The sequence below is a fragment of the Pestalotiopsis fici genome, assembly GCF_000516985.1.
Source record: "Pestalotiopsis fici W106-1 unplaced genomic scaffold PFICI_Scf_17, whole genome shotgun sequence".
Classification (NCBI taxonomy): Eukaryota; Fungi; Ascomycota; class Sordariomycetes; order Amphisphaeriales; family Sporocadaceae; genus Pestalotiopsis; species Pestalotiopsis fici.
Window position 1 is genome coordinate 196,889 of NW_006917107.1, and position 26,012 is coordinate 222,900.

At 49.6% G+C, this 26,012-nt stretch overlaps 7 protein-coding genes across 7 annotated transcripts; 3 read left to right on the top strand and 4 right to left on the bottom strand.

The window, feature by feature from the left end:
• Positions 1-526: 526 nt before the first annotated feature.
• Positions 527-3,141, top strand: PFICI_15359 (uncharacterized protein; the record flags this gene model as incomplete). The annotated part of the gene is made up of 3 exons (XM_007843940.1): positions 527-609; positions 669-1,347; positions 1,405-3,141. The coding sequence occupies 3 exons, from the start codon at positions 527-529 to the stop codon at positions 3,139-3,141; spliced, it is 2,499 nt and encodes an 832-aa protein (XP_007842131.1).
• Positions 3,142-6,772: 3,631 nt separating this feature from the next.
• Positions 6,773-8,847, top strand: PFICI_15360 (uncharacterized protein; the record flags this gene model as incomplete). Its single annotated transcript, XM_007843941.1, has 3 exons — positions 6,773-7,194; positions 7,264-8,608; positions 8,665-8,847. The coding sequence occupies 3 exons, from the start codon at positions 6,773-6,775 to the stop codon at positions 8,845-8,847; spliced, it is 1,950 nt and encodes a 649-aa protein (XP_007842132.1).
• A 242-nt stretch (positions 8,848-9,089) lies between these two features.
• PFICI_15361 (uncharacterized protein) lies at positions 9,090-10,358 on the bottom strand (the record flags this gene model as incomplete). The annotated part of the gene is made up of 3 exons (XM_007843942.1): positions 9,090-9,631; positions 9,691-10,020; positions 10,082-10,358. The coding sequence occupies 3 exons, from the start codon at positions 10,356-10,358 to the stop codon at positions 9,090-9,092; spliced, it is 1,149 nt and encodes a 382-aa protein (XP_007842133.1).
• A 1,192-nt stretch (positions 10,359-11,550) lies between these two features.
• PFICI_15362 (uncharacterized protein) lies at positions 11,551-12,112 on the bottom strand (the record flags this gene model as incomplete). Its single annotated transcript, XM_007843943.1, has 2 exons — positions 11,551-11,994; positions 12,089-12,112. The coding sequence occupies 2 exons, from the start codon at positions 12,110-12,112 to the stop codon at positions 11,551-11,553; spliced, it is 468 nt and encodes a 155-aa protein (XP_007842134.1).
• Positions 12,113-13,448: 1,336 nt separating this feature from the next.
• Positions 13,449-16,529, bottom strand: PFICI_15363 (uncharacterized protein; the record flags this gene model as incomplete). Its single annotated transcript, XM_007843944.1, has 1 exon — positions 13,449-16,529. The coding sequence occupies one exon, from the start codon at positions 16,527-16,529 to the stop codon at positions 13,449-13,451; it is 3,081 nt and encodes a 1,026-aa protein (XP_007842135.1).
• Positions 16,530-21,895: 5,366 nt separating this feature from the next.
• On the top strand, positions 21,896-22,719 carry PFICI_15364 (uncharacterized protein; the record flags this gene model as incomplete). Its single annotated transcript, XM_007843945.1, has 3 exons — positions 21,896-21,975; positions 22,230-22,342; positions 22,430-22,719. The coding sequence occupies 3 exons, from the start codon at positions 21,896-21,898 to the stop codon at positions 22,717-22,719; spliced, it is 483 nt and encodes a 160-aa protein (XP_007842136.1).
• Positions 22,720-23,706: 987 nt separating this feature from the next.
• On the bottom strand, positions 23,707-25,465 carry PFICI_15365 (pectate lyase C; the record flags this gene model as incomplete). The annotated part of the gene is made up of 7 exons (XM_007843946.1): positions 23,707-23,820; positions 23,971-24,332; positions 24,438-24,585; positions 24,641-24,900; positions 24,954-25,056; positions 25,120-25,264; positions 25,317-25,465. The coding sequence occupies 7 exons, from the start codon at positions 25,463-25,465 to the stop codon at positions 23,707-23,709; spliced, it is 1,281 nt and encodes a 426-aa protein (XP_007842137.1).
• Positions 25,466-26,012: the final 547 nt, after the last annotated feature.

Consider the following 26,012-nt stretch of genomic DNA (forward strand, 5'->3'; position numbering starts at 1 on the left):
ATGGACTATTTTAGTCTCATGGAAATCCGGGGTAAAGGCTACCGAGCCGAGGCACCATTCAGGCACCGCCAATCCCCATCTCATCTCCCGAGACAGATGCCGGGCTGGAGCGAACAGCTTTGCGGAATCCGGGGAACATGCACGAGGACGTCTAATTCAGGGGCAGGGGCCAACTTCCAAGGTTAGTGGCTGTTGGGACATATGAGCAATACTACTATGTACGTCACTGATGAGATATCCACTTCTCAGCACCGGGAGAACGTTCAAGTGGAAGTGTGGGGTTCTGCTCTTCAACTTAGACTTTTCCGCCTCCATACTATGAGTCCTGGTCGGTGATATTGGCCAATTCGGAAAAGCCGTAATACAGGCCGAAATGAGATGCTCCAGAGGAGACATTGGCAGTGGTGCCCACTTGCCGATCTTCCCTAGTGACGAGTAGTATATCATCGACTCCAACTTCTCGTCTTCTTGTTCCCTCAACTAACATGTCGAGAAATTTGTATATGATCATCTTGACATGAGGACCATGTGGTTAAATAGCTGGGCGCTCCCCATTGGCTTGCTGCACGTAGTCACTGCGACTGCTGCAAGCGTGCCAAAAGTCCAGAGGTAGGTTTGGGGCAAGTGTGAGGAATTATCAAGACAAACACTGACAAAGTCCTAAATAGAGACTCGAATACGAATGTGTTTGTGCCTCGTGGTGTGAGCGTGGGAACGGATCTAGTTGTGGATACGGACAATATCACGGCTTTCACCTTGGACGCGAAACATCCCCTAGCAACGTTGGACTATGGAACTGAGCGAGCGGGGTATCCTTTCTTTACGGTTCTAGAAGTTGCAGAACCCGTGCAGATCGAGGTCAAGTACAGCGAGTCCTTTGTTGGTCTGGCGCACCCTTGGGCGGATGGGCCGTATGCGTTCTCGACAGGACTCTCCAACTCCTTTCGCGTCGAGACATTCAACATCACCGCGTCCGGTCGTTTCTCTGCGCCCCTCATTCAAGGCGGGCAGCGCTGGCAATCTATCCGGCTGCTCTCTGAAGGCACCATTTCGTTTTCCGAAGTTGGCCTGGAGGCCACTATAGATACAACAGAGGTTGCCGATTTCCCTGGCCAATTCGACTGCGATGATGAAGAGCTGAATGAGATCTGGACCCTGGGTGCAAAAGCAGCTTCTACCGCCTGCGTTGAAAAAGGCACACAAAAGGCAACCTGGGAGATTGACCTTGAAAATGGAGCATACATCAGATCGCAAAGGGCTTCTCAAGCACTCTCGGGGGCTTTCTTTTCCAACTATACATTGGTCTTTGAAACCATGATTGAACGAAGCGGTGTCTGGTGGTCCGTTGTACGTATAATGCGGTACATATCTCGTGATTGAACAGATTTTTGACCGTGATACTAGGCATTCCCCTTTGGCCGGGGAGAAGGCCTCCAACTACAGCTCGTCAGCGAGCTCCCCGAAGGCTCGTCTTTTCTCAACACGAACACGACCCAGACGCCTCCAAACTCCATCTTGCTGTCGTGGGGTTACGACTTTGTCAACCAAACAACTTTGACATCTTACTATCTAGACACATTTACTGTACCATTCGCAGTCAAAGAGGGCCTATGGCACTCAGTTTCCACGGCACTCACACCAGAGGGTCGTATGGTCGTGACTCTCGACAGTCAACTCGTCTTTAACATTTCCATATCTGACTATTATACCCCTTCGACCGTATCTTTTGATGGCAGTTTCGGTTTTGGTGCGTGGCAAGATCAAGCGGCATATGTACGCAACGTTGAGGTCACGGACTCAGTCAATGGAAGTACACTCTACACGAATCCAATGACAACATCGGATGTACTTGCCGAACACGGAGTGCAAGCCAATCTCGAATCGGTCTGCCTTGATGGACCAAAGCGGGACCGACTTGTCTGGCTTGGCGACTTCTACCACACCGCGAGGATCATTGGTGCCAGTACATCTCGTTATGATCTAGCAAAGGGCACCTTGGACTTCTTGCTCAAGACCCAGATCGCTGATGGCGAGGTCAACATCGCACCTCCCATGGGCTATGATCCGACCGTGACTGCGCCCGCTGCACCAGGCGGAATTTTTGGCCTCTCTGACTATCAGATGCTGGGACTTGACTCGTTATACAGTTACATCCGTCAAACAAATGACCTCGAGTTCCTGCAAAGCACATGGAGCGGTTGGCAGTTGCAAGCACAGTGGTTGATCAATCAAGTAAATGCCACCGACGGGCTGATTTACGTTCCCAGTGCTTTCTTGGGTGCTTCTAGTGCAGGTTCCGCCGTGTCCTGCTTGGCCGTACAAGCTCTGCGTGAATTGGCAGAGTTGGCCGGAACTATAGGCGATGAGGAAGTTCAATCCAATTGTACAGCAACCGCTGATGCTCTATCCGAAGCCATCAATAGCCAACTGTGGAATGACGATATCGGTGTCTATAGTCTATCGACAAGTCAGCCGATAGATTTCTCAGTCGCCGGAATTGCCTTTTGCATCACTTCCGGAGTTGCAAACTCTGAACGTACATCTCGTTCCGTCGAGGCTCTTGAGCAACTCGCTCTTACACCGGGCTACAAGGATTCGACCACGGCGAACTCGTCGGATCCAACCGTGGTCATCTCGCCCAATACAAACGGCTTTCTCCTGGATGCGCTCTACAAGGCTGGCGCCTGGGACACTGGCGCCTCCTTGATGAGGTCTCTTTGGGGCGCCATGATCAGCAACCCAGAGACGTCATCCGGCGCCAGCTGGGAGTACGTCGATCAGAGCGGAAACCCGGGACTGAGTCTTTTCACGAGTCTCGCTCATCCGTGGGGTGGCGCAGCGACGTATGTCCTCACGGAATGGGCGGCCGGCTTACAGCCAGCTGCCGGCATCCAGGGCTTCGGCTACACACATTGGGTTGTCTCTCCCGATGCAGGCTTGGCCATGGGTTTGAAGCATGCAAAGGCTAGTGTAAAGACACCATCAGGTGTGCTTTCCGTTGAGTGGGAAGTGTCCTCGGGCGGTGGTTTTAACGTCCAGATAGGTGCGCCGCCAGCCACGATTGGTGTCTTCAGACTGGGAAATGAAACAAAACATCTTTGTGGCAACATTAATTACCAAATCAGCAGTCATGTATCATGATTGATACATCATTTAGGTCAAAATTCACGTTTTGAAGATAAAGTTCATCATATGGATGCAAAGCCCTTCCGCAGCTTTCTCTAGAATTGACTATTGTTTATCTTGGCTCAAATGCAGATCAGGTGTGTTCCGGGAAGATGTTCATCATCTTCTAATTCAGTATTTGAACGCATATTTATCGATCATACCGGTGCCCACCATGCTGAAAGACATGTTGTGATACCTTTTCGTGGCACCTCTGAGTTGTCAAGCGGATACGTATATTTTACAGCTTTTTCGTAGTACCAACGCTCCATTCCTGTTTCAGGGCTAGCAGAGGTTGAACAAGCTCTCATAATTAGTGAAAACTTGCAGATATCACGTCTCTAAACATATGAATGTGGTATTTGCAATATGTTGCTCGCTAACAATTGCGTCCGTAGATTTTGTGGTCTCTTGAACGTGTTTGGCGCATACAATCATATTCACTTCGATCTTTTTATACTCGTCACGCATATGAATATTACGTATCCCGTCTCCTGGCAAAAGCTGAGGTTCACGCAGTATGTCGATATGAGTATAGGTGACAATGCTGGAAAGAAGCTAGAAGAATAAAGACAATATCACTCGGGATGTGTCTACACAACAGACTGTTCTCAGCTACCTAGTGTTTGCGGCTGGACTACACTAGCTACCAAATAGGAAGGTCGAAGACGCTGCCAAAAGTGGCTTGACAATCTGTTGCTGCGCAGGGCTTTTTATATGGCCCTTCGCAGGCGTACATGACTACAGTCAACCAACTCAAGATAATCTCGGAGTAATAGTCTGCTTGTCTCTTATTGGGATGAATAAGTGGAGAAAAGGAGTACACTATAAAAACCACCATGAGGAAAATCTTTAGCATTAGTACCATTATCAAAGCGCTTGACCTTTGAGTTTGGTCGAGCAGCTTAGTGGCCTTCAGTCTGTACAATGGGATTGGGACAAGTGGGAGTCGCGGTGGGGAGTAAACCAATCAGTAAGTGTGAGCAATTACTCCATACAAGGTAACCTCGTGTTACATGCAGATATGGCCTGGAGAATGCAACATCCAAATTTCTGGGTTTCCAAGAGTTCAGCCTGCTGTACTTCATACATTGATACCAGATAGCTTTTCAGCTTATCTGTATTTCGGCCGTCTCTCGGTCTCGTCAGTAACTCATCAGATATTTGCACACAAGAGAGGTACGCGTTCGCCCCATCCGCCAAGCCACATGTTTGCTGAAGGAGCGTTGCCAAGAAATCTCGACCGAGAATCGAGTTCGTCGTGTCGCTATGGTGGAAGAAGATAAGGACGAAGCGCAATTGCACCATCAATTAGTGGTCGATTTGATGAATCAATACACAAAATTCTTGCCAGCTACGTTTGATGCTTGAAAAGTCCAAAACGCTCCGGCAACCGGCCGCAAAAGGCGGCTGCCGAGAATAATCGCTATGATCATTTTACCATGCATGGGCGCAATAAACAGCACAGAAGCAGCATACGTACGAAGTATATGCAACAAGTTCGGGCGGTTTAGTTTTAGTCTCATGCGAGTCTCTTGAAATTGACAACTCAAGAACTCTGGCGTCTGCTTTGATCACCAATGTGAGCATTTATTTATTATTTGCTTCTTCATCACCGAAATGCCCTCTGTCGGTGACGCCGGCCGGCCGACAAGCGAACGAAACTCTCGTTCACCCTTGGGTGATCCCAGAGCATCCCCACTTTGGCCCTTGGGTTCTGGCTTGGCGGTCTTGGACATGACCAGGGCTCGGTCCTTATGCCTGACCTGGGATGATTCGACAGGAGGATTTGTGGCAAGAAACTTCAATTGGCCAATTGTCAAAGACGCACATATCATCTCAGACTCGTCCCGTGTCGCCCGTATAGGATCTCGGCGGTACATCTGGTACATTTAAACCCAATGGCCTCCTCTAGATTAATACTCCCCGTCGCCCCGGTCCTTCTAGACGTCTTCTAGTGGCACACAGCACCGAGGCAACGCCGGCGAGCGTCCTGTGTACGCAGTGCACTCCCGAAAGTTCGACTGGTCTTTCCCAGAAGTTTTACCTTTGAGCCACAAGAAGAGGGCTCGCGGAGTGCAGATCTTCTCCCTTCTGCCGTTCATTTTCTAGTATAAGCGTATCAGTCTTGTTTTCCTTCAAAGTTTGCAAGAAATCAGCTTTTACGCTAACCAACAATCACATGCTTTTCAATCCAATAAGAGCCTAGCAGATAACCTTGCTATAATATTTGAGTCTATTGCCATAGCTCATGTCAAACAAACAGGATACGGCTTCCATGTTTGCCCAAAGTATTGCAATCCTACCGGTGTTATGGGCAATAGACAAGCGTCGTTATTCCTAGGACGAGCGTTGGCTGCGTATTGCACCGATAGTGGCTTGCACCGGACTACCAGGATCGAAGACCGTGTTATCTGAACCAACCAACTATTCCGACGGTTGCCGCTGGCCAGTAGCTAACCTCCATTTCCCTACCGTGTACCAAATTGCAGGCATCTTAATAACTCTAATGTATGGGGTGCCTAAGTGAAGGTAGCTACTGTAGTGGACGAACTGCCGCATAGCGCTAGCATCTACAACTTTGTACCCATGATTTCAACTCTATCTTTGTTAATAGAGACTCACGTGGCTGACTGCTTGATTGCCTCCCTACCTCCATATCTGCTATGCAGACTGGTAGGTAGGCATACAGGTCGGACAGGGAACCATTCATGAGTCCCCCGGGACAGATTATCGGGAACAGGGTTACAATACGATGGAGTGACGGGCAAATTTTGACATGCATGCATAATTGCTTATATCTGTGATTTGAGCAGCATTCATTGTCCGACTTGCTGCTTGTCTGACGAGGGGCAGAACAATCGTTTGTTCACCCATACACAGCATCTCATCAGTCAAGGCCCAGCACTGATGTGCCGCCGTTCGCCGAAACGTAAAATGTGCCTGGGCAAAAGGACTGCAGTGCGAGTTACACTACACATGCACTGAGCTTCTGACGGGCTGGAATGGCCATGCAACCTGGTCCTTCTAAGGGGTCCAATGACACTTCATTTCGGCTCACTTACCCAGCATTCGCCCAGATACTGGCCGCATCGCTTACAAGATCCCAACTCGAATTCGTTCCAATGATATGCCCCGGACTCCTCACTTCTTAACGGTCCCCAGCTTAGTCTACCCCTGCCCGCAGCGGTCGGACATACTCCCCGCTTCGGACGGCCAAGGCGCCATAGATAGGCGTCCTTCCAGAACGGGCAAACCTCCAGGGCCCTAGACTCTAGGGTATCGCATCTCTCGCCTAGACCACGCGATCATCGCCGGTCTGCGTCTCGGGAGGCGATTGTGCGCATCTGGAGGAGCTGCTCGGCGGGAAGAATATATATCGACTGATGCATGCCCTGCCCAGCCTTACAAGTTACCAGTTCTTCGGGTCAGCTCTCCTTCTTTCTCCCGCTGCAACGCTGCTTGTACACAGTAGTGTAAGTGAGCGCCTGTCTCCATCGTAGGCTCTTGGGTTGTTTCCCTTTGGTGACATACTCCTTATACCTTGTACCAGAAGGAGTACAGAGAAAAGAACAGTCCAGGAAGACCATTTTTCTTTCATTTCAACATGGTTTCTAGCAAGTCCAGCAAGGAAGACTTGGGCCATGAGGCTCAGGCTACTCACAATGCCTCACCTCAGGTTGGGGTTGCGCCGAACCCTGATCCGGCGCTCGACTTTACACATGAGCATCAACACGCCCATATTCACCACCACGGCGCAGCTGCTCGTGACAAGGAGAAGCACGATGATGTCTTCTACACTACTGGCACAACCGACAAAGGCCGCGACCTACTAGATGCTCCTTCTCAGGACTACGAGACCCACAAGCTCAAGGAAACACCCGTTGCCGAGAAGTCTTTGGACGAGGAGAGCGGCAACTATGGAATCACTCGCGATGAGGAAGAGGCGAAGCACAACAGCAAGTGGCGGCGCTATTGGAGAATTATTCGCCCCTTTGTGCCTCTTGGTATCTGGGTCATCATGACTGGGTAAGTAAAAATGTCTTATGGTATGGCAGGGAAAAACTTCAGAGCTAACCGTCTTCTCCGCGAATAAAGTTGGTGGGTCGTGAGTGTAGTCAGTGTCACCGTCTTTGGCATGCCCAATGGCCTTGGGTGGTTGATTCCATTCCTGCTCTGGCTTGCCATATCGCTCCGCGTGCTCACCCTCTGGGTGCCGATTGCATTCTTCTGGAGACCCGTCCGCTTCATCTATGATCGCACTGCTTACAAGGTCTATGAACTTACTCCGAAGAAATGGCACCAACCCCTTGCTGCCGCCATCACGGTCGTCGTCTTTTTGATTGGCAGTTTCGTCCCGGAAGAGACTGGCGAAAACACGCGTGCCAACCGAGCGATTTCCATCTTTGGACTTATCGTCATGCTCGTCGTCCTTTACTTGACATCGATGAACCGGGCCAAGATTCCGTGGCACACCGTCATTGGTGGTATGCTATCGCAGTTTATCATCGCCATTTTCGTCTTGCGTACGCAAGTAGGCTACGACATTTTCTCCTTCATCTCGTTCCTCGCCCGGACGCTGCTCGGTTTCGCCAACGAAGGTGTCACTTTCCTGTTCGACGACACCATTCCCGACATGCCTTGGTTCTTCACCAGCGTTATCCCCCCCATCATCTTCTTCGTCTCCCTCGTCTCGCTGTTGTACCACTCGGGCGTTTTGCAGTGGTTCGTTGTCAAGTTTGCCTACTTCTTCTACTGGTCCCTGCGCGTTTCGGGTGCCGAGGCTGTCGTGGCTGCCGCGACCCCCTTTATTGGACAGGGCGAGTCGGCCATGTTGATTCGACCATTCGTGCCTCACTTGACCAAGGCCGAGATTCACCAGGTCTTGACTTGTGGTTTTGCTACCATTGCTGGCTCCGTCTTGATTTCCTACATCAACATGGGTCTCAATGCCCAAGTTCTAGTCTCGTCTTGTATCATGTCCATCCCGGCCTCTCTGGCCATTTCCAAAATGAGGTACCCCGAGACCGAGGAAACCCTGACTTCCGGCCGCGTCGTTGTTCCTGATGACGACGAGCACAAGGCCGCCAACGCTTTGCACGCCTTTGCCAACGGCGCCTGGTTGGGTCTCAAGATTGCCGGTATGATCTCAACCACCCTGCTGTGTATCATTGCCTTTGTTGGTCTCATCAATGGTGTGCTTGGCTGGTGGGGCAAATACCTGCAGATTCTGGATCCTCCGTTGACGCTTCAGCTCATTCTCGGATATCTTCTCTATCCGGTTGCATGGCTGCTTGGTGTTCCTAATCAGGATCTTCGTACTGTTGGTGAGATCATTGGTATCAAGATCATCACCAACGAGTTCGTTGCTTTTGCTACTCTGACCGCTGAAACCACTACTCTTACTACTCGTGGTCGTGTCATTGCCACATATGCTTGCTGCGTAAGTTGAAATCCCAATATAAAGACCACAACCAGATCAACGCTAATGCCCCACAGGGATTTGGAAACATTGGATCTCTTGGCAACCAGATTGGTGTTCTTTCCCAGATTGCACCCGGCAGAGTTGGTGATGTATCTCGGGTCGCTGTGAGCGCTTTGTTCTCTGGCATTGTTGCGACACTGTCTTCGGCTTCCATTGCTGGTATGCTGTACACTGATGCCATTGCGCAAAACGTTTAGTATAGCCACATGTGGTCTCGATTCATAAAAGGCTGCCAAGATAATCATATATCCGTTGTTCCGCGGATCATAGTAAATTAATATAAATGTAGACGCAAATTCTTGTGCTGGGCTGTCGGGCTTTCGCTTCAAATTATCACCTTCCCCTGAAAGTAATACTGAAATGTAGTCCAAACATATGCCAATCGATCAAAAGTACATCAGGAAAAAGAATGGCATTTATACCCAGTAGTCATGCATGTCTAGTTGAATTCCTGTGCAAGTCCTTCACGTCGACTCAAACTTGATGGATCAAAGTATGGTCTCTCTCCAATACTGACTGCCCTCGAGCCAGTTCTCTCCCCAAGTCCTTCCTCGTGTACATAATCGGGCGTGGCCGCGTGATATACGCTGCGGTTGTCCCAGATGGCGAGATCGTTGACGTTCTGCCAGCGGTTGCGAACCTGCAGGTCGTGATTCTCGACGATCAGCTGAACAAACCAGTCGAGAAAATGGCGGGACTCTTCGTCTGTGAGACCGTTGATCCTCTGAACGTGTATACCGACGGCGAAAACGCTCTTCCATCCAGTGATAGGATTTGTGCGGATGACGGGATGAGTCGCCTCGAGCACGTCGCCTACATTCTCAGGAGCACCACGAGGTCCTGAGAAGATCTTGAACCCGTGCTTCTCTGCAGCTTCATTAAAGCCAGGTTGAGCATAGTGAGCCGTGAGAGTCTCTAGGAAGCCCTGAAGCGGCCTGGAGATACGATCGTACACCTCGTACCCTGAGGCCCAAAGTGTGTCTGGTAGTCTAGGTTAGCATAGTTCGCTAAAAGGCGCAATGAGAATCAGGACACCATACCCCCTCCGGTTTTAGGTAGCTTGGTCATTCGGAGCAAAGTATAGTCACTTGGGACAGGCTCGAATGTAATATCGGAGTGCCACTGTTTCCGCTGACTCTGCGTCTTTTGCAAATATTTGCCGTATATCTTCTTGGTCTGCTGGGATGAAATGACGCTGATCTCGTTATCATCACCCCCAAATTCGACAGAAGGATTAACAGAGGGGTGAATATGTAGGGTAGATGTCCCGGGCTTGCCCGTGACCTGACCCAGTCTTTGCACCAGTTCTTTCTGCAGATCATTGGTAATGTTGTCTTGCTTGCGAAAGAAGACAACCCCCCGACGAGAAACTACAGTCCGTTAGCAAGGCCACTATTGAACTCTTACACATCACAGCTCAGCCTTGCTCACTTGTAATTGCGAGCTCGCGTATAAGATCATCCGAGTTGGGAGCTCGTAGCCACTCGGCCAGATCAACGCCAACGAATTCGCGGCCAATGACCGGCGTCACATCAAAGTGATCATATTGGTCAAGTATACCAGTCGGCTTCAATGGATCGCTGTGGCTTGTGTTGAGCACGGAATTCGAGCTCGCGGTTCCCGGGGATATATGACCAGAATCCGATGTGAACTTCTCCTTGATCTGATCAATGACTTGTGTCGTAGTTCCGATCGTTGAAGGAGCCATTTCATCGAAGTAGGATTTACTGCTGCGTGAGTGAGTCTGCTTCTGCGTTGTTTCAAACGATGTCCTTGTAAGCCGATGCCAAAACCCAGGATCTTGTTGGGCTTTATAACAAGCCTCGCAACCGGCCCACCGAAAGTCTTCCCCATCATACAGTCGTATGTACCTCTATCTCTACATCAATAGAAAGATAGAGTACCACGATTACGCAATAATAACAGATATCTCGCCATCAAGGGAGGGGACCCACATCCTGCTTGCTATAGGAAGATTGCATCTTGAGTACCCAGTAGTTGCTTGGATTATATGCACCATGCACTGCTGCTGTTGGGCCCTCGAGCCAACCAGACATGGCACAGTAACCCAACCACATGGGAGCGAATGGTGTCCAAGGGATAAGTGATACGAAGTTATTAATCATCTGCCTTCAAGCAGATGCAAGCAGGAAACGGCGAACGGCCGGTATTAGTTAATTCTTTCAGCTGTGACTTAACATCCATTGCTGCTTGGCAACAAACAGTCATCCATGCCAGACACAATGACAGTTGCAGCATTTCATTCCAGTGATGTAGAATACATTCTATCGCTCGTCACTACGAATGCAATCATTTACACATGCCTCTAATTGCGATACAGCTGTCCACCAAGGCCAAATGATTGAATGAGACGGTCTGGCCAGAAGAGCCAGTGCACGAATCGATCATCCACGTCTCTATGCTTGTGGCATGAAAATATCCCCTCTATGAACCACAAATCAATTGCGCCTTGTATTCGACCGACAGGGTTTGGGTCTTCCCATCATGAATGGTAAGTATCTGGTCATCAGAGTTCCGTTGCCCAACGCCCAATTTGGGAACTTTGCCGCGCGTCCGCAGCAAACAAATGAGATGAATTGTGCTGCAGCATCCGTTCTGCCAGAAATGACTAATGCTATGCTTGTGACAAAAGGAATCTTGACAATTAAAAGCCGAAGTCCGGAGCAGGGCGACCGCCCTCACCGTCGCAGCAGTGGCATGTCGACACCACCTGTCAGCAACCAAGAACTGTCGCAGCTACTGGCTTGGGACTTCGAATTGATGTCATGGCCGCTGACAATTCAACAATTCTCAGTCCAGTGTTGACATATTGGCCCTGATCTTGTCGAGAAGCTGACCCATGCAAAAGGCGAGTGCTCTCAGATGCCCGCTCCGAAGTCTCACTTCTTGACCTCCCCCTTTGCATATCTGTCGACGTACTGCTTCGCGTTCTTTTCAAAGCTTGCGCGATCGTTCTTGTACTCGTCGGCGATACGGGCCTCGAGAGGATCATCGGGCTGAGGCTCAATCAGCAGATTGCGTACAGCCTCGAGGACGCCCTTGATGCGGCTAGCGGGCTTCCAGTTCTCGGCCTTGAGGATCGAGAGGCAGATATTTCCCATGGAGTCGTTAGTGATATTAGGGTGGTAGATGCGCGTCGTGAAATTGACCACAGGTGCCTTGAAAGGATAGTCGGGTGGAAGCGACAGGGTAAGGTTGAAGGTGCCGCCCTGGTACGCCGAACCCTCGGGACCAACAAGTGCGATATTCCACTTGTGGATGTCGGCTTCGCTGTACGAGATGGTGATATCTGGTGGAGGCGACGATTGGCATTCGCCAAGCTCCTGGCGAAGGCGGTGGTTAGTTGCCGGGGGGGGAGACAGAATTGCTATTCTCTTGGAAGGAAAGCCTCCAGAGGGCCAGATATTGTCAACTTACCTTGATGATGCGCTTGGATGCCATTGTCACGACCGATGTACCCAATAGATTTGTCTGGTTCGTCGCAAGACGATGTGTTTGTTTGCGATTTCTGACTGAGCAGGAATTGATGATACAGTGGAGAGTCCGGAGTGAAGACAGACTTGCTTGGGGCCGCGCGACCTCAAATAATCGAGGACGAAGAATCTTTGACTGGGGAACCCTCTTCTGTTTGCTTGTCTTACAAAATCAGCTAGTTTCTGTTGGCTTCAGGCTGCAACAATGAGTTCCTGAGTGGTAGGAGGTACGGTGTAGTATAATGGGGGAAAGACAAGAAAGATATCTTGAAACTACCAGGCAGGCGACAGTGATGTCAGGCTTCATTCAGCAAACTACATGTGGTAAGTACCTTGGGAGAGGTGCACAGTCTACAGAGTACTTACCCTTACAACGGCGGGGTAGTGACACCTCACATAGGCACTCTGCCAGAGCTACCCCGCCAAACAGGTAACTAGGTACCTAGCATGTATTCCGTACGCCATGCCATTTGTACCCATGATTGCAGCAATAGAAACACCCGTGCAACAGTGAATCGTGCACACTGGTTATACTTCGTACTTCCTTCCATATTTTGCTCAATTTTCCCTTTCTTCCTCTCTCTGCGACATGCATACTTAGTAACCATAGCACCATGACTCAAGGCCGGACCTCATGGAAGATTGTTAATGCCACGTTCTGCAAAATGACAAAGGAGTGCAGGTGTGTATCATGAAGGGTCTTTCTTGTCATTCCGTGGAATGTTCTTCTACCAGACCAATTAACCAACCAAGAAAGAGAAAAACAATCTGCCACGCTTTTCTTTCTACCTGGATACAGCCCTGCTGTCAACTGATCTCTTATGTATAATATGCTTTACAATGCACCCAAATGCTGAATCTAAATGACCATGACCCCATTTCGCCAGTGATGCAAGTTTTATGAGTAATCAAACCATGAAATCGCCCTTAAGCCGACCTGCCGTGTTTTCTTTTCGGTACCGTGAGCATTACCCTGAGCATTGCCCTTTTCTGTTCGGTCGCTCCATCTCGCCTCGATCTTCTCCCTCTCTCATAAATAAAGTCAAGCGCATGTGGCCGTCAAGTCATAAGTCATCTAAATGTGAAACCATGCCGCCCACTTGGGGTCGAATATGACATTGGTTGGTAAAGTGACGACGGATTGTAACAAATGGAACAATAAGGCAGTGTGTTGCTGTAGTCCAGTGCATTGAGCAGAAACCAGCTGCTGTTTCTGTTTCTGCGCTCAGACGCAGCTGTTCCGTTACAGTTGCGTTTTATTCGGACCTTTGGGTTGCGTCTGGTATATCTGGATTTCAAAGCCTTCAAGGCTTCTTTTTCCCAAACAAAGGATTTTTGTGCTTGAGATCGGCAGAATCTTCAGTCAGTCCGGTGGCGATGCGTTCCTTCTCCAGCTTGACGTTTTTCCTACGCTCCAGGCGTCGCTCCTCGATCGTTTCCTGGCTAATATGACCAAACCCGTTCCGGCGCCTAAAGCATGCTTCCATAAGCGTATTCGCATTCAGCAAGCGTCGAGGCATAGCCTGAACTACCTGGAAGATCTCCATAGGATCTCCCACGCTCTTGATCTCATTCTCGCCAAGCTTGAAGATGGTAAGCGCAATGCGAAATAGTGTCTTGGATCCCTCATAGAAGAACACATCCCACACCCGCAGAGTTGTCTCAATCGGCAGGGTGCCGATGAAGCAGCTCATGAACCATGCCGTCATGCAAAGTGTCACTGGCGGGAGTCGTGTGGGGATCGTAGGGTTTCTTCTATGCCTGCGAGACTTGGGCTTTACGGTATCGGTACCGTCCAATTCGCCCCCGATCTTTGCCCAGACATTAGGCATAGTCTCTTGAACCGATGTCATCAGCACGCCGAGATCGACGTTTGCACCCTCTAGGCTAGTCTCGTGAGTCCCTGGCAAATAAACACGCGTGATGATATTCAGTAGCCAGAATGCATGCTCCTCTGTTTCGGTGAAAAGAAGGAGTAAGCCAGCTAGAAAGTTCAAAGACTGGCAATATCCAATTCGTGGGTTGTATATCGAAAAGGCATGCAGGACGCGGCGCAACGACGATATCATTTCGGACTCGTCTCGCCGCACAGGGTTGCCGTCTGCATCGGTCGCTGTGCTGCCAGGCTCATGATACTCGGTATTGGGAATGGAAGAAGCATTCGCCGCGCGGAATTTGATATTGTCCGGGAATGTGCGATGAAGATCTCGTTCAATGGCTTCCGTATCGATGTCCTTGGCCTTCTGGGCCAGGAGTTGGTTGTAAATTCCTCCATGTTTGGATAGAATAGCAGGCCCACCAGCATAGTAGAACCAAGCAGCGCCGCGCCATTCTGGTGGAATCCCCTTCCGCACAAAGCGTTTTGTTTTGGCGCTCCGCTGAGGGAAACGGGTGGGATCATCAGTGATCAGTCCACTCTCCTTCATGAATGCTTGCCATTTCCGCCGTCTCCTGTCCATGTAATCCGAATAGCTAGTGTTCCAAGCATCGTATTGCTCTTGCGTAACATATTGGTTTTCCTTGCGGAAGCCATACCGATCCCTTGTAACATCTGTGTTCTCAATGCTTGTACGTGGCGCAGGTGTTTGTCGCGACCTTGTGGGGAAATCATCGCCCTCAACATCATCCACCAGCTTGCCCGAGTCATGCTTCGAGTCGTTCTTTTCTCGTTCTTCGGAGTGGTCGGTCGACTCTGTTACGGAAACCCGGCTTGCTGCCAGACCGTCTGTGCTGTGTGCCTGTGCTGCAGGGTCGGTATCGTGTTCATCCTCATCCTCCTCATAGGCGGCAGCTCCATTTTCAGCTCCGTTGGGAGCATTACCACGACGCATGGGTAAAGAGTCCGAAAATGCTTCCAATAGAGCAGTACGCCTTCTGTTACGTTCGGACTTTGCTGTCGGCGGTCGCGAGTCGTCATCTTGTTCATCTTGTTCATCGTGTCCATCTGGGCGTTCCGGAGAGTCGTCACGAAAGCCCTCTTCGTATATATCCATGACATCGTCGACGCTGAATGCTTCATCTACGGGCATGGAGATGGAAGTGATTGAACTACTCTTGGTTAGAACGCTACTCCTCTCAGTCCGCAGTGTCCCGGGTGCCGTTGAGCTCGACAATTGCGATCTGTAGCTAGATCTGAGCTCATCAGATGGCATGGACGCCATTCGTGGAATCATTTCCCTGGTGAACGGGTGGCCGGTGCTCTCTGCGCGACCGTACCCCAGAGGATGCCTAGCGAATGGTGGATGCGGATGCCGACTTCTACCTCGGACACTATCAGGGTAGTGGAGGTCTGGCGGAGGGCGAACTGGGAGCGAGACAAAGGTCGAGGCAGATTGATTAGAGGATATGGATTGGCCTCGGTCACGCGCCCTCAGGTACTGGTTCGGTTGTCCCAGCTGATCGAGGTATGATGAGTCGGCCTGTGAAGTGTTGGAAGTTCCGGAGCGCATACGAACGGAATCTGGCGAAGTATGTTTGATACTGGGAGGTCGAGGACGTGAAAAATTCCCGACGGGCAGGCCGTCTGCGCCGACTGGGCGGCTCTCGTGGGCAGCCATCATGTTTGCTCTCCTAACGGGACTAAGCACTGGCACCGGCCGGGGAGAGTCGTCGCTCAGTTCCGTGGCCAAGGAAGCAACAGCAATGTTGAAGTGCTTTCGCGTTGGCGTCGTGGGAACGGGAGGGCTGCTGGCTAGTGTTGATGCAATTACGGGAGTATGTGCATGGTGGGAATGGCTACAGATGGCGGCAGAATTGTAGGAGAGAGAATCCCATCGCGGGGAGATGGGTGCCGTAGGTGACCTGGGCGGCGATGGGGTCGGCGAGTCCGTGTAGTAGTCTGTTGTGGACGTGGTGTCGTTGGTGCTGCTGGAAAAGCGAGAGAAGTGGTGGTGGTGAAGTGAGCCGTCGTGGTTTGTAGGATAGGCGTGCCAATCGGTCTCGTCGGGAGAATAGAAAGGATCGTAGTAATGAGCGACTGGTGCAGCAGCGACTTGATGTCTAGGTGTGATTGGTGCCGACAACGGCGGGGATCTTCTCGTTGTCGTCCTCGTGGTGGTTGTTGTTGTTGATGATGATGAGGTGTTCGTTCTTGTTTTTGTGACTACGGGTGCTAGTCTCGGGTGTGTGGTTGACCTCGACCTTGTTGATGAGTACGGGGCGCCGGGCTTCGACTTGAGACTGGAATTAGAACGGCTAGAGGCATTGGGGCCGGACTTGGTTGTGGAAGCGTAGAGCCCAAACTCCCTAACGTCGAAGCTCCTGCTCCGCTCTCCTGTCACGCTTGGCCCGTGAACCGACGTTGAAGTTGCAGCCTGTAAATTGCTGCCGGGGAGGCCCTCCACCGCTAGGGGTCCCAAAGATCCCAACTCGTCCAGTGCGGTCATTGTCAATCGGACTTCTGCACCCTAGATAGGGTGAAGCAGAGACCTGACCAAAAACGACTCGGTGGACGTTTTGGAAATTGACAGACAATGAATTGACCGGAAGAGGGGCGGCTAAACACAAAAAAGACAGAGTGTGAAGACAAGGGAGGGAAGCGAAACCATTGCCAATTGCAAGAAAGAAAAAAGCTGAGTAAGAGGGAAATAATAACAGGTACAGTACATTTTACAATGGAATTCCCCAAATGCAACAGAACAAACAATCGAATGTTATTACCTACAGTACAGCCCATGAGAAGCACGGAAAAAAAAAAAAAAAAGCAACCCAGCCCAAAAGAAGAAAAGTTATCCACTACGTCTTGTTATTGGGACTAGTGCCTCTGGGTGCGGTTGTATTCATTGACGAGGCGCGTCCGGTGCCAGATCAAAGCGTACGAGCTACAGTAATGATCAATCCATCTACATTAAGGTAGGTACGGGTGTTCCGCAGGTAAGTGTAGCGCTACCTATAGGTACCTGGGCATAAATCATAGGGTATTGGAGCCGTGGTACCTTGAGCAGCATGCTTGGTCAGGTACCGTACATATGCAGTAAGTAGCTCGTAGCCATACATTGCACTTATGTAGTTGTACGTATTGAACAGATCAAGATTGAAAAACCATCTGCAGGGACTTCCGCGGCTTTGGGACCGGTAAACTCTATGCGGGCCATGTAATTATGGATATTCAAAATCCAAATATGGCCCGAGGGAATGGCCTTGAAAGATAATTGACGGACGAGTCCATGTGTTCGTTACCTAACTCAAAACGATCCGCACGACTCTGTCAACATGCCCCAAGCATATCTATGTAGGTATTGTACCAGTGGCTGTGATTGCTCTTCGATTTCTTCTCTACCATGTTGGTCCCTGTCGGACGCTTAAAGGATTTCTCGGATCTCGCGTGGTGTATTGAAGGCAGTACTAGTGCGCACTGAAAACCCAGCAGCTTCCGCTACCAGGTAGGCAGAGATCTTACCCGATCCCCCGATCCAGGACATCAAGCATGCTCCTGGCTTCGCTCAGGGACTAACCCGCCTCTGCTAGAATTTTTTTCCCTCATAGATATTTAATTCCCTTTCATCCCGTACTGTTCTCTCCACCGACATTATTACTCACTTGTCCCAAAGAACCAGGCTGAAATTAGGCGAAACTCTGACTAAGAAACAAAAGTGGGAGGAAAAAATTCATTCCAGCCGTTCACATCCCATCATGAGCAGAACTTGCAGCTGAACGCCTATGAACGAGAATTACCGTACATAATTGGTACCTTAGAAAGCAGGGAATTATTTGTTTAAAAAAAATTGGGGGTTAGTTGTAAAGCCTGAGCAACTGGTACTATCAATTGGCTTTCAACTTGAAGACAGAGAGTAGACGAAGACTGCCAGGATAGGGCAAAACACCATTCCCTCTTTGAAGCCTCCAACTGGTGTCGGCTGAGGCCGCACCCTGGTTTTTGGTCCGCGATCTAAAATGAACCGTCATAATTGCCCAGTCAATCAAGTATCGATTCCGTGCCGATGTGACCTGACCTGGGTTTGATCGAGATCATGGAGTTGCGCGCCGAGCACTATGGCGCCTCATATCCTTCGGCACGTTTACTCGTGTTGCTCTGATGTAGGAGAGCAAAGAAGAAAAAGGAAAGACAGGAAAGCGACGACGACCTTGGCGTCTTCGGCTCTCCGTGCTAGCTGCCTGAGCTGGGTATCTAATCACCTAAGCTTAGTTTAATTGAGATTAAAACTTGATTCTTGGACACAGTTTGGAAAGTATAGTTTTGGTCTCAGACACCTACCTAAGCATCTCAGACGTTCTTGGTTCATCAATGATGTTTCCCGTTTTTACACAGAAGATTGTGAATTTTGCAGATTGATCAGGGAACACTGGTACATCCATGCTGCTCAACACGGGAGGTCTGCAGCTAGTCACGATACGTATCGAGGGAACATCGATTGGACGCTAGTAGCCATACTCTCGGGGTTCCTGCGTCTGAGCGCCTCGCAGGATGAGACAATACGGACGCCACGGATTCCAAAGGAGAGTCCACCGGCCCCACGGCGTTACAAGAGCAATTGTGTTTCAGACTGCCCATGTGGCTAGCCCTGGCCCTCCCCAGCTTCCTGTGACTCCAGCATCTACGCCGAGCACAATGAAGACTGAGCCTCAAATAGCTTTTCGATGGGGGAAATAACTGAGCCAAGCATGTTCTATGTCAGTTTAGGTATTTACTGGGTGTACTCTCTAGATAGCTTCAGGAGGTGATACGTCTGTATTGACAAGGCACAGTCTTGACTAACGACCATTTTACTGATGACGCTTTTGTTTTTCTCTACTAACTTTGCCCATTCACTTTCATGATTGAAAATCTCGTAGAGATGGCTCAGAAATGCCATGCTGATGGGAATGATGTTCAAAGCACAAGATAGGTATGTCATCGCAATTTCAAACACAGCAGCCGATCTGTTCCAGTGCTCGCGAGGAGCGCCCAGCCGAGGCCAGCTAGCGTCAAATTCATTTCATAGAGGAGAAATGCGCGGGATAGTGATTGGCCAAATGTAACACGAGGTACAAGAGGCATGAGAGGAAAAGAAAAAGTGAATACTCTTTAAAGCGTACATGGAGAAGATCTCTCGTCAGTATATGATGTCACACTTTTGGGCAACACAATCGGTCATTTCCGACTAGGCAAGTCTCCGCACGCTGTTTAAGATCCCATAATCCAAGATGAAGATGGTTGGATGGCTGGGCCGAATGGCTCAGTGAGCATTATGTACCTAATCTACATATATGTGTAGATGTGAAGATGACCAAGACTTTTGGACCGATATTTCAAACAGAATGCTTTTGTCTTTCCACTCACCTTATTTTGCCCATCATATCCCATAAGCGCGGGGAGGCATACGACGCAAGCCCTCATTGTTTTTCAAACGTAAGTACCACCCAATCGAGCCCATTACTTTGCAGAGCACACAATGTCACTACAGACGGTGATTTGCGCAATGAAACATAACAACAAACGACTCACGTATGATTGACTCAGAGTCCAAGGTGTCTATCTTAAGCTGTCGACTTTTGTACGAGACTTACGCTCGTCAAAGTGTCATTTACGTATTGGCGATGATACAAGCCTCGAATTTTCTTGCTGCAACTATTGACGATTTCATAAGAAAATAGAAATAGACACTATCCACGTTCATGAGAGTGAGAATGAAATACTCGCGGGGCTATATATTTTAAGGCCCCGCCATCATGTTGCTCAGCGGGCTGGCGGAATGCTCCAATCATCACGGTTGCGACACTTTAACAGTCATCTGAAAGGTGAGATGTACTATAATGATGTCTGCCAATAAATGGTGTTAGTGCATTACCCGGCAATGTAAACGACTGTACGAGATGAGCCGTTCGAGGAGCTTACACACATTGCATCTTGTTTGCAAAACACCGTCCGTGTTGACCCAGAACGCGCTCATTTCTTGCTTCTGTACCTGCAGAGCGCATGCGTGGGATCCCAAATCTCCGAACGACCTAATTCTGGGCACCTCATGGACAGTTGACATTTCAGAGGCCATCATTCACTTCTATGCATTCAAACGACAAAGCTCGGGCTGTTGCATTTCTGTACACAAACGCGACCGCTTCAACGGCGCAACAGTAAGCCGGTTGGTCAATAATGAGAAGGTTCCGTGATACTCTCATTTCGGCACGCGATAGGCTTTGTCCCGTATTCGGGCCAGGTACACATGTGGGCCGGCTTCGTTCAGAGATTGGCGGCATCGAGGAAGGGTGGGGAGAAGGCTCGGCCGCGGAAGAAATACAATGCTAAATTACCGAAGATACTTTGTGTGAAGTTTGCTTTTGCGGCAGACTTCCTTCCCACATGATCGTACTGTTGGTTCGTACCATACAAAACTCGACCGCGTCTTTTGCTGTGACCAGATGTTATGCCAATAGCATGGGCTACAAGCTGGTCATCTCATCTCAAGCCGAAATTCATAGCTTTCGAAAGGCTCCGCGCGAAATCATTATGGCGGTTCCCTACTGCGAAGTATCGGTGGGTGGTAGACGCGTTCGCCATGCACTGCGTCAGGAGCATACTATGTAATCTGTACTGCTTACCTAGGGCCGGGGTTGTACTCCTTCAAAAGCTGATGCGATGCGACCCGTCAACCCCTTTCTCAGTACTACGACATACTGTGCAAGCTACCTTCGTGTGAATCTATTGCTACTACTTCTATCGAACATATAATGTACCTTTAGAACGAAGTACACGCTACTCTTCGGACAAGGCTCAAGCTAAGCCCGTCAGCTTCGCGGGAAGCAGGGATTTAGTTCGGGGAAAGAAACAGAGAGGACTGCGAAAGGGGTCTGAGCTCCTTGGCCTCCAAGATTCTCAATGTTCCCCTCATGATTATGGCGACATCAAACCAGCCAACCAGCAGCCCAGCCCGACCCAGCCCAGCCATTCGCTTTTTCCCATATGTCCTCTGGATGCCCTTTATGCCTTTTCTTAGCATCAGACCTACCCCAGCATCAAACCGAGCCGCCATGGGCAGCCAAAGGTCCGAGTGCTCCATCACTTGCAGCTTGATTACACTCCTGCCACTACCTACATTGTAGGTTCACCACAGCAGCTCTTTGGGGTGGTGGTCCACAATGACAGAGTTGGTTTCCCCAGAGGGACTCTTGGGGCCACCTGCACTGCTTCGGCCCACCTCATACTTCATCCCCAGAAGTCATACTTTTTAAGAGAGGATCTAGATAGTGAGGGACCGTCATGGGTGTCGCGCTCTCTGCGCCAAGCGGGTAAGAGCTTGGGCAGATGAGCCAGCCAGCCTTGAGAGTGATGGATAGCATGGATGGGGGAGGAGAAGACAGCTCCAGAAGCAAGCAAGGCAAGCTCCATTGAGCTTCCCCCCTCTATCCCCCTCCCATGGGCTCCCCAACTGCTTCTGCTTCTCCATGTCCCAGCTTATGGTCCTCTGCCACCCATCTAGACCCCCAGCACTGTCCATGGCTTGCGGTTCTTTTCGACCCTTCCAGTGCACATGTAGTATGTAGTATGTAGTATGTAGTCTTTACTCAGTTTGAGGTAGCCACCGCTTCCCTCCTACCGCCCCAACTGTCCCCGTTCCCTCGCCTCTCTTCTCTTTTGCTCCCTCTCCCGCTCTCCCTCTCCCTCTCTTTCTCTCTCCCTCTCTTGCATTGCTCTTCCCTCCCTCTTTTTCTTGTCCACAATCATAGAACAGAAACGTAAGGACCTGACTTACAACGGTCTTTGTCCTCCAAAATACACGCCTCTGAACAGCCTCAACCTTGAATACCGAGCTCGGCCATGTCTTCCCGCAAGAGAAAGCAAGACGAAGAGGAAGAGCTTGTTGCTCTACCCAGTGACGAAAGTGAAGAAGAAGAAGAGTGAGTTATTGCCAAGTTCATTGTGTTTTGTTCCATTTCCCCAAGCATCGTCAGTTCTGCTTGAACATGGTTGCGCCGTCTCCAAGCTTCTTGTAATTATGATTGCGCGCACCGCTATGGTGCCTCAATCTGATCGCGTTCATGGCAGTCATGATCGCACCAGCGTGGTATCGTGGCTCTGATATGAAATTGACAATTTGCAATATTGATGCATTGCGACCTGCCGGATGTCAAACGCTGACATCTCTGCCCAGATATGTCTCAGAAGGAGAGGACGACGATGAGATTGATGACGACGAAGAAGACGATGAAGAGGAGTACGACGAAGATGCTGAGCCAGAGGAGGAAGAGGAAAACGGCGTCAAACGTAAGTCTTCATACTATAGTCGCAAAGGCACCAACTCAAACGCTTGTCGCAATCGTCTATTTCTGCGTCTAAGTCAGAGCTGACTAGGTTTCGGAGCAGCGGAGAAAGCACCTCCTTCCAAGAAGCGGAAGACGACTGCTGCAGCAGCCGAAGACGCACCTGTAGCCGATGAACAGGACGAAGAGGCCGAAGCAGAACTCGAAGAGGCTGACGAAAATGGTGATGCCGAAGAAGAGGCAGATGACGAAGAAGAAGCTGAGAAGATCGAGGCGCCTGTCGAAACTGTAAAGGCTAAGGTCGGAGACGTAGTCCCTGCCGCCGAGGTTAAGGACACCGCCGAGAAACCCATCGCTGCTAATGGTGATACCGAAGACTGAAGAGATTGTTGTTTAGATTAAGACACTTTCACTCGTCTGTCATGTCGCATCATCCCGTAACACCCTTTACTGCAATCAGCTCCAGTCGTATGGTCTTGTGCGAGACTAGATATCATGTAAACGAGCGAGCGATGTTCTCATGTTGGATATTTGCGTCGGTGAAGCGGAAGGTTGGATTTGTTTTTCTCGTCTCGTGTCTATAGCCGAATAATATGCAGCGACTAGTTGACCAATAGCATGATGATGGCCTTGGCACGAGAATGCCACGACGTTCACAGGAGATTGTCAGACCTGGGGTTTTGTCGTATGAGCTGCCGCCGTGGCCTTCAATGACGCGCTCGTGAAGCTTATTAACGTTCAACCCCGTGTATGCATCGTATTGAAATGACCGCAGTAGCAGTTGCAGACACCATCGGGACATCTTATAGTCGACTATCACGAAACCCCACATGCTATCCACTTGTGGAATTTCGCACGCCGCCAACCTGCGCTGGGAATGACAAGTGTCAAAGCTCTGGTTGGTAGGATTCCCCTGTGTTAATGCGACCTCTTGCGTTTTGCGGCCCGATCATACATCATAGTACTACATAGTATGTGCCTAATACCAATATTTACTCGGACGAGCAGGCTCCACAAACATGCATCTCTCTCTCTTGGATATGCCAGCCGTTGGTTTGAATCTTGTGTGCTCCTTAGCGCAACTCGAGACAATCGATGGCTATTGAAATGGAATGACACGTCTGGGGATAACTCCAGTCTAGTTTCGCGGGAATAAAACAAAGTGTTGCTTCCATGAGCTCAAGTAGGAGCACCAACGACCAGGTATCACTCAACTTCCTAAGCTTAGAAAAATTAACTAGCCATCGTAGCTTAAATTACAAATGATTGTCAGTGGCGACGCTAGCGCAGTAGGATATACATGAAATGTAGTGTATGGGCCGTCCTTGAAGCTCCAAGAAGCTGACCGATCTGCCTGCCAGGATTTATCTACGAACCATTCGTGGACGGTACGAGAGAATTGACATAGACCTCGATATTCGCGTAACCTGAGCTGCTGATCTCCATTGCGTCACTGGCATCCTGATAGTTGAGACCATTTGACTATATTTAACAAATATGTTAGCAAATATTCTTGTCGATTAAACACGCAACTGGCAACAAAAGCGACATGATATTCAAAGGCAACTGTATAATGGATGCTTTGAAAAGGAAATACACAGTATGAGAGCTGAGATGGTGCAGAATACTGACCTGCTCCCAGGCATCGGGAATACCGTCACCATCAGTGTCCGTAGGCTTGCTGCCGCCCGCAATGTATCCTGGTCCGTACATGGGACTCGCGGTTTCGTCACTGATCAGCTCACCGGTGGCACCCCAAGTCTGTACCTCGGAGACGAGGCGCGAATCGACACTATCGCGCGACGGATAGTTTGCACCCACGTTATTGAGTACCCAGGTGACAGCATTGGGTGCAGTCATCAATGTAGCTGGACCAGGGTAGTCATATTTGGTTGTCAAGATGTCCATGTCGGAGTAGCAAGTTGTAGAAACACAAAGTGCCGCACCATTTAGTGTGCCATCTTGATCGCTGTCATAATAGTTCTCTGAGACGTCTAAACAAGGTGTCAGTAGGGCCACTGTCGTGAAGACGGGCGGAAGAGATCGCAAAATGTGGGGCATTGATCCCAGGTTCGTTGTTGAAGAGTATTTGTACTTACATCCATGGAAGTTTGCGTTACCTCGAGTGAAAGCCGTCACACTTGTGCTGGGCCCCGATATGAAGTAATTGTTTACGATATTGGCGTAGCTCTGGCCATCGCTGTCACCAGCAATATAGCCACCTCCGCCTCCCCAGTTGTAGACAATCTGTATCATCATGAGTATCTTGTTATCGTGATCTTTGAAAGTAAGGGTATCTTACATTATTTTGAAAGTCGTTCATGCCCTTGACCTTGGGGTTCCGAGTCTTGTTGTCGATGTAGAGGTTACGGAAGAGGCTGACACCATAGTCTGTCTGTATGAGACCTCCACACGAGTGTGTTTCTAGACCTTGGCCAATGATGGAGTTTTGGATCGTCACATTGTACACATCTCCGTTGATACTAAAGGTCTCGTCACGGCCCCAGGTAACAGAGACGTGGTCAAAGATCATGTTCTCTCCTTCAGCAATCGTTATGCCATCTGCAAGGTGTAAACATTAGGCCGGACTCATTGGAGAGATAAGGAATCTTAACCTTTGCCCGAGTCGCCTCCCTTGCCCATGCGAAATCTGACATATCGCACAATGGCGTTGTCGGCGTTGGAGAAGGAAAGTCCATTGCCGTAAATAGTAATGCCCTGGTACACGTATCAATATAGGATTCTTATAACCCACATACGGTTGAAAAAACAATTACTTACACCGCCTGGTGCGGTTTGACCAGCAATGTATATATTTTTTGAGACCACAACCCGATCGGTTATGTTGATAGTCCCGCCAACATCAAATACAACAACCCTGTTGGCCGCCGAGACAGCATCGCGGAAAGATCCTGTCCCTGAGTCTCTAGGTGAAGTATAAATACAACTGGCCTCTATTCAATAAAGTAGAAACCTACGCAAGAGTTGTCACGTGGTAGACAGATCCGGTTCGGCCACCGACTGACTCACGCCCAAAGCCTTCAGCTCCTGGAAAGGCCAGCAAGGCTGAGGCACCAGGAAAGGCCACCGACAATGCCGTGATCAAAAAGTGCTTGAAAAGGACCATGACGAACAAAATACAAAGAGTTGGTCAAGGATAATTAATCTGTCTTGGAACGCGCTCGAGCCATTCGAAGCAAAACACTCGCATATATATCAACGACAAACAACTTGCTGGGCCCGTATTATTTTCGATTGGTGAACAAATACGTCCAAGGCTTCGGAGACGGCACTCCATGACTATAAGTAGGTAGGTAATTATTCCGACCATACGTGACGACCGTGTGCACGGATTACACACAGAAACTTCTCCAACAGGCATATGTTCGGAATATAGTGTAGCAAGGACCAATGTGACGTGAGCACCACGGAAGAAACTCCGCAGGTCAAATTCGGATAGAGTGGGGCAGGGGCCGTTGGCGGGACCGGAAGGACTCCTGGTTTACCATGGCAGGAGCTGTATAGTTGAAGTCTACAATCAATTGCCAAAGCGTGTATGCTAGCAGGTATCTAGATATTCCGGATTCTGTACATAGCGACATTTATGGGCAACAGCTGCACGAATGGACGACGGTCAATTTTTCAACCAACGAATTTAAAAACAAACTTATGAA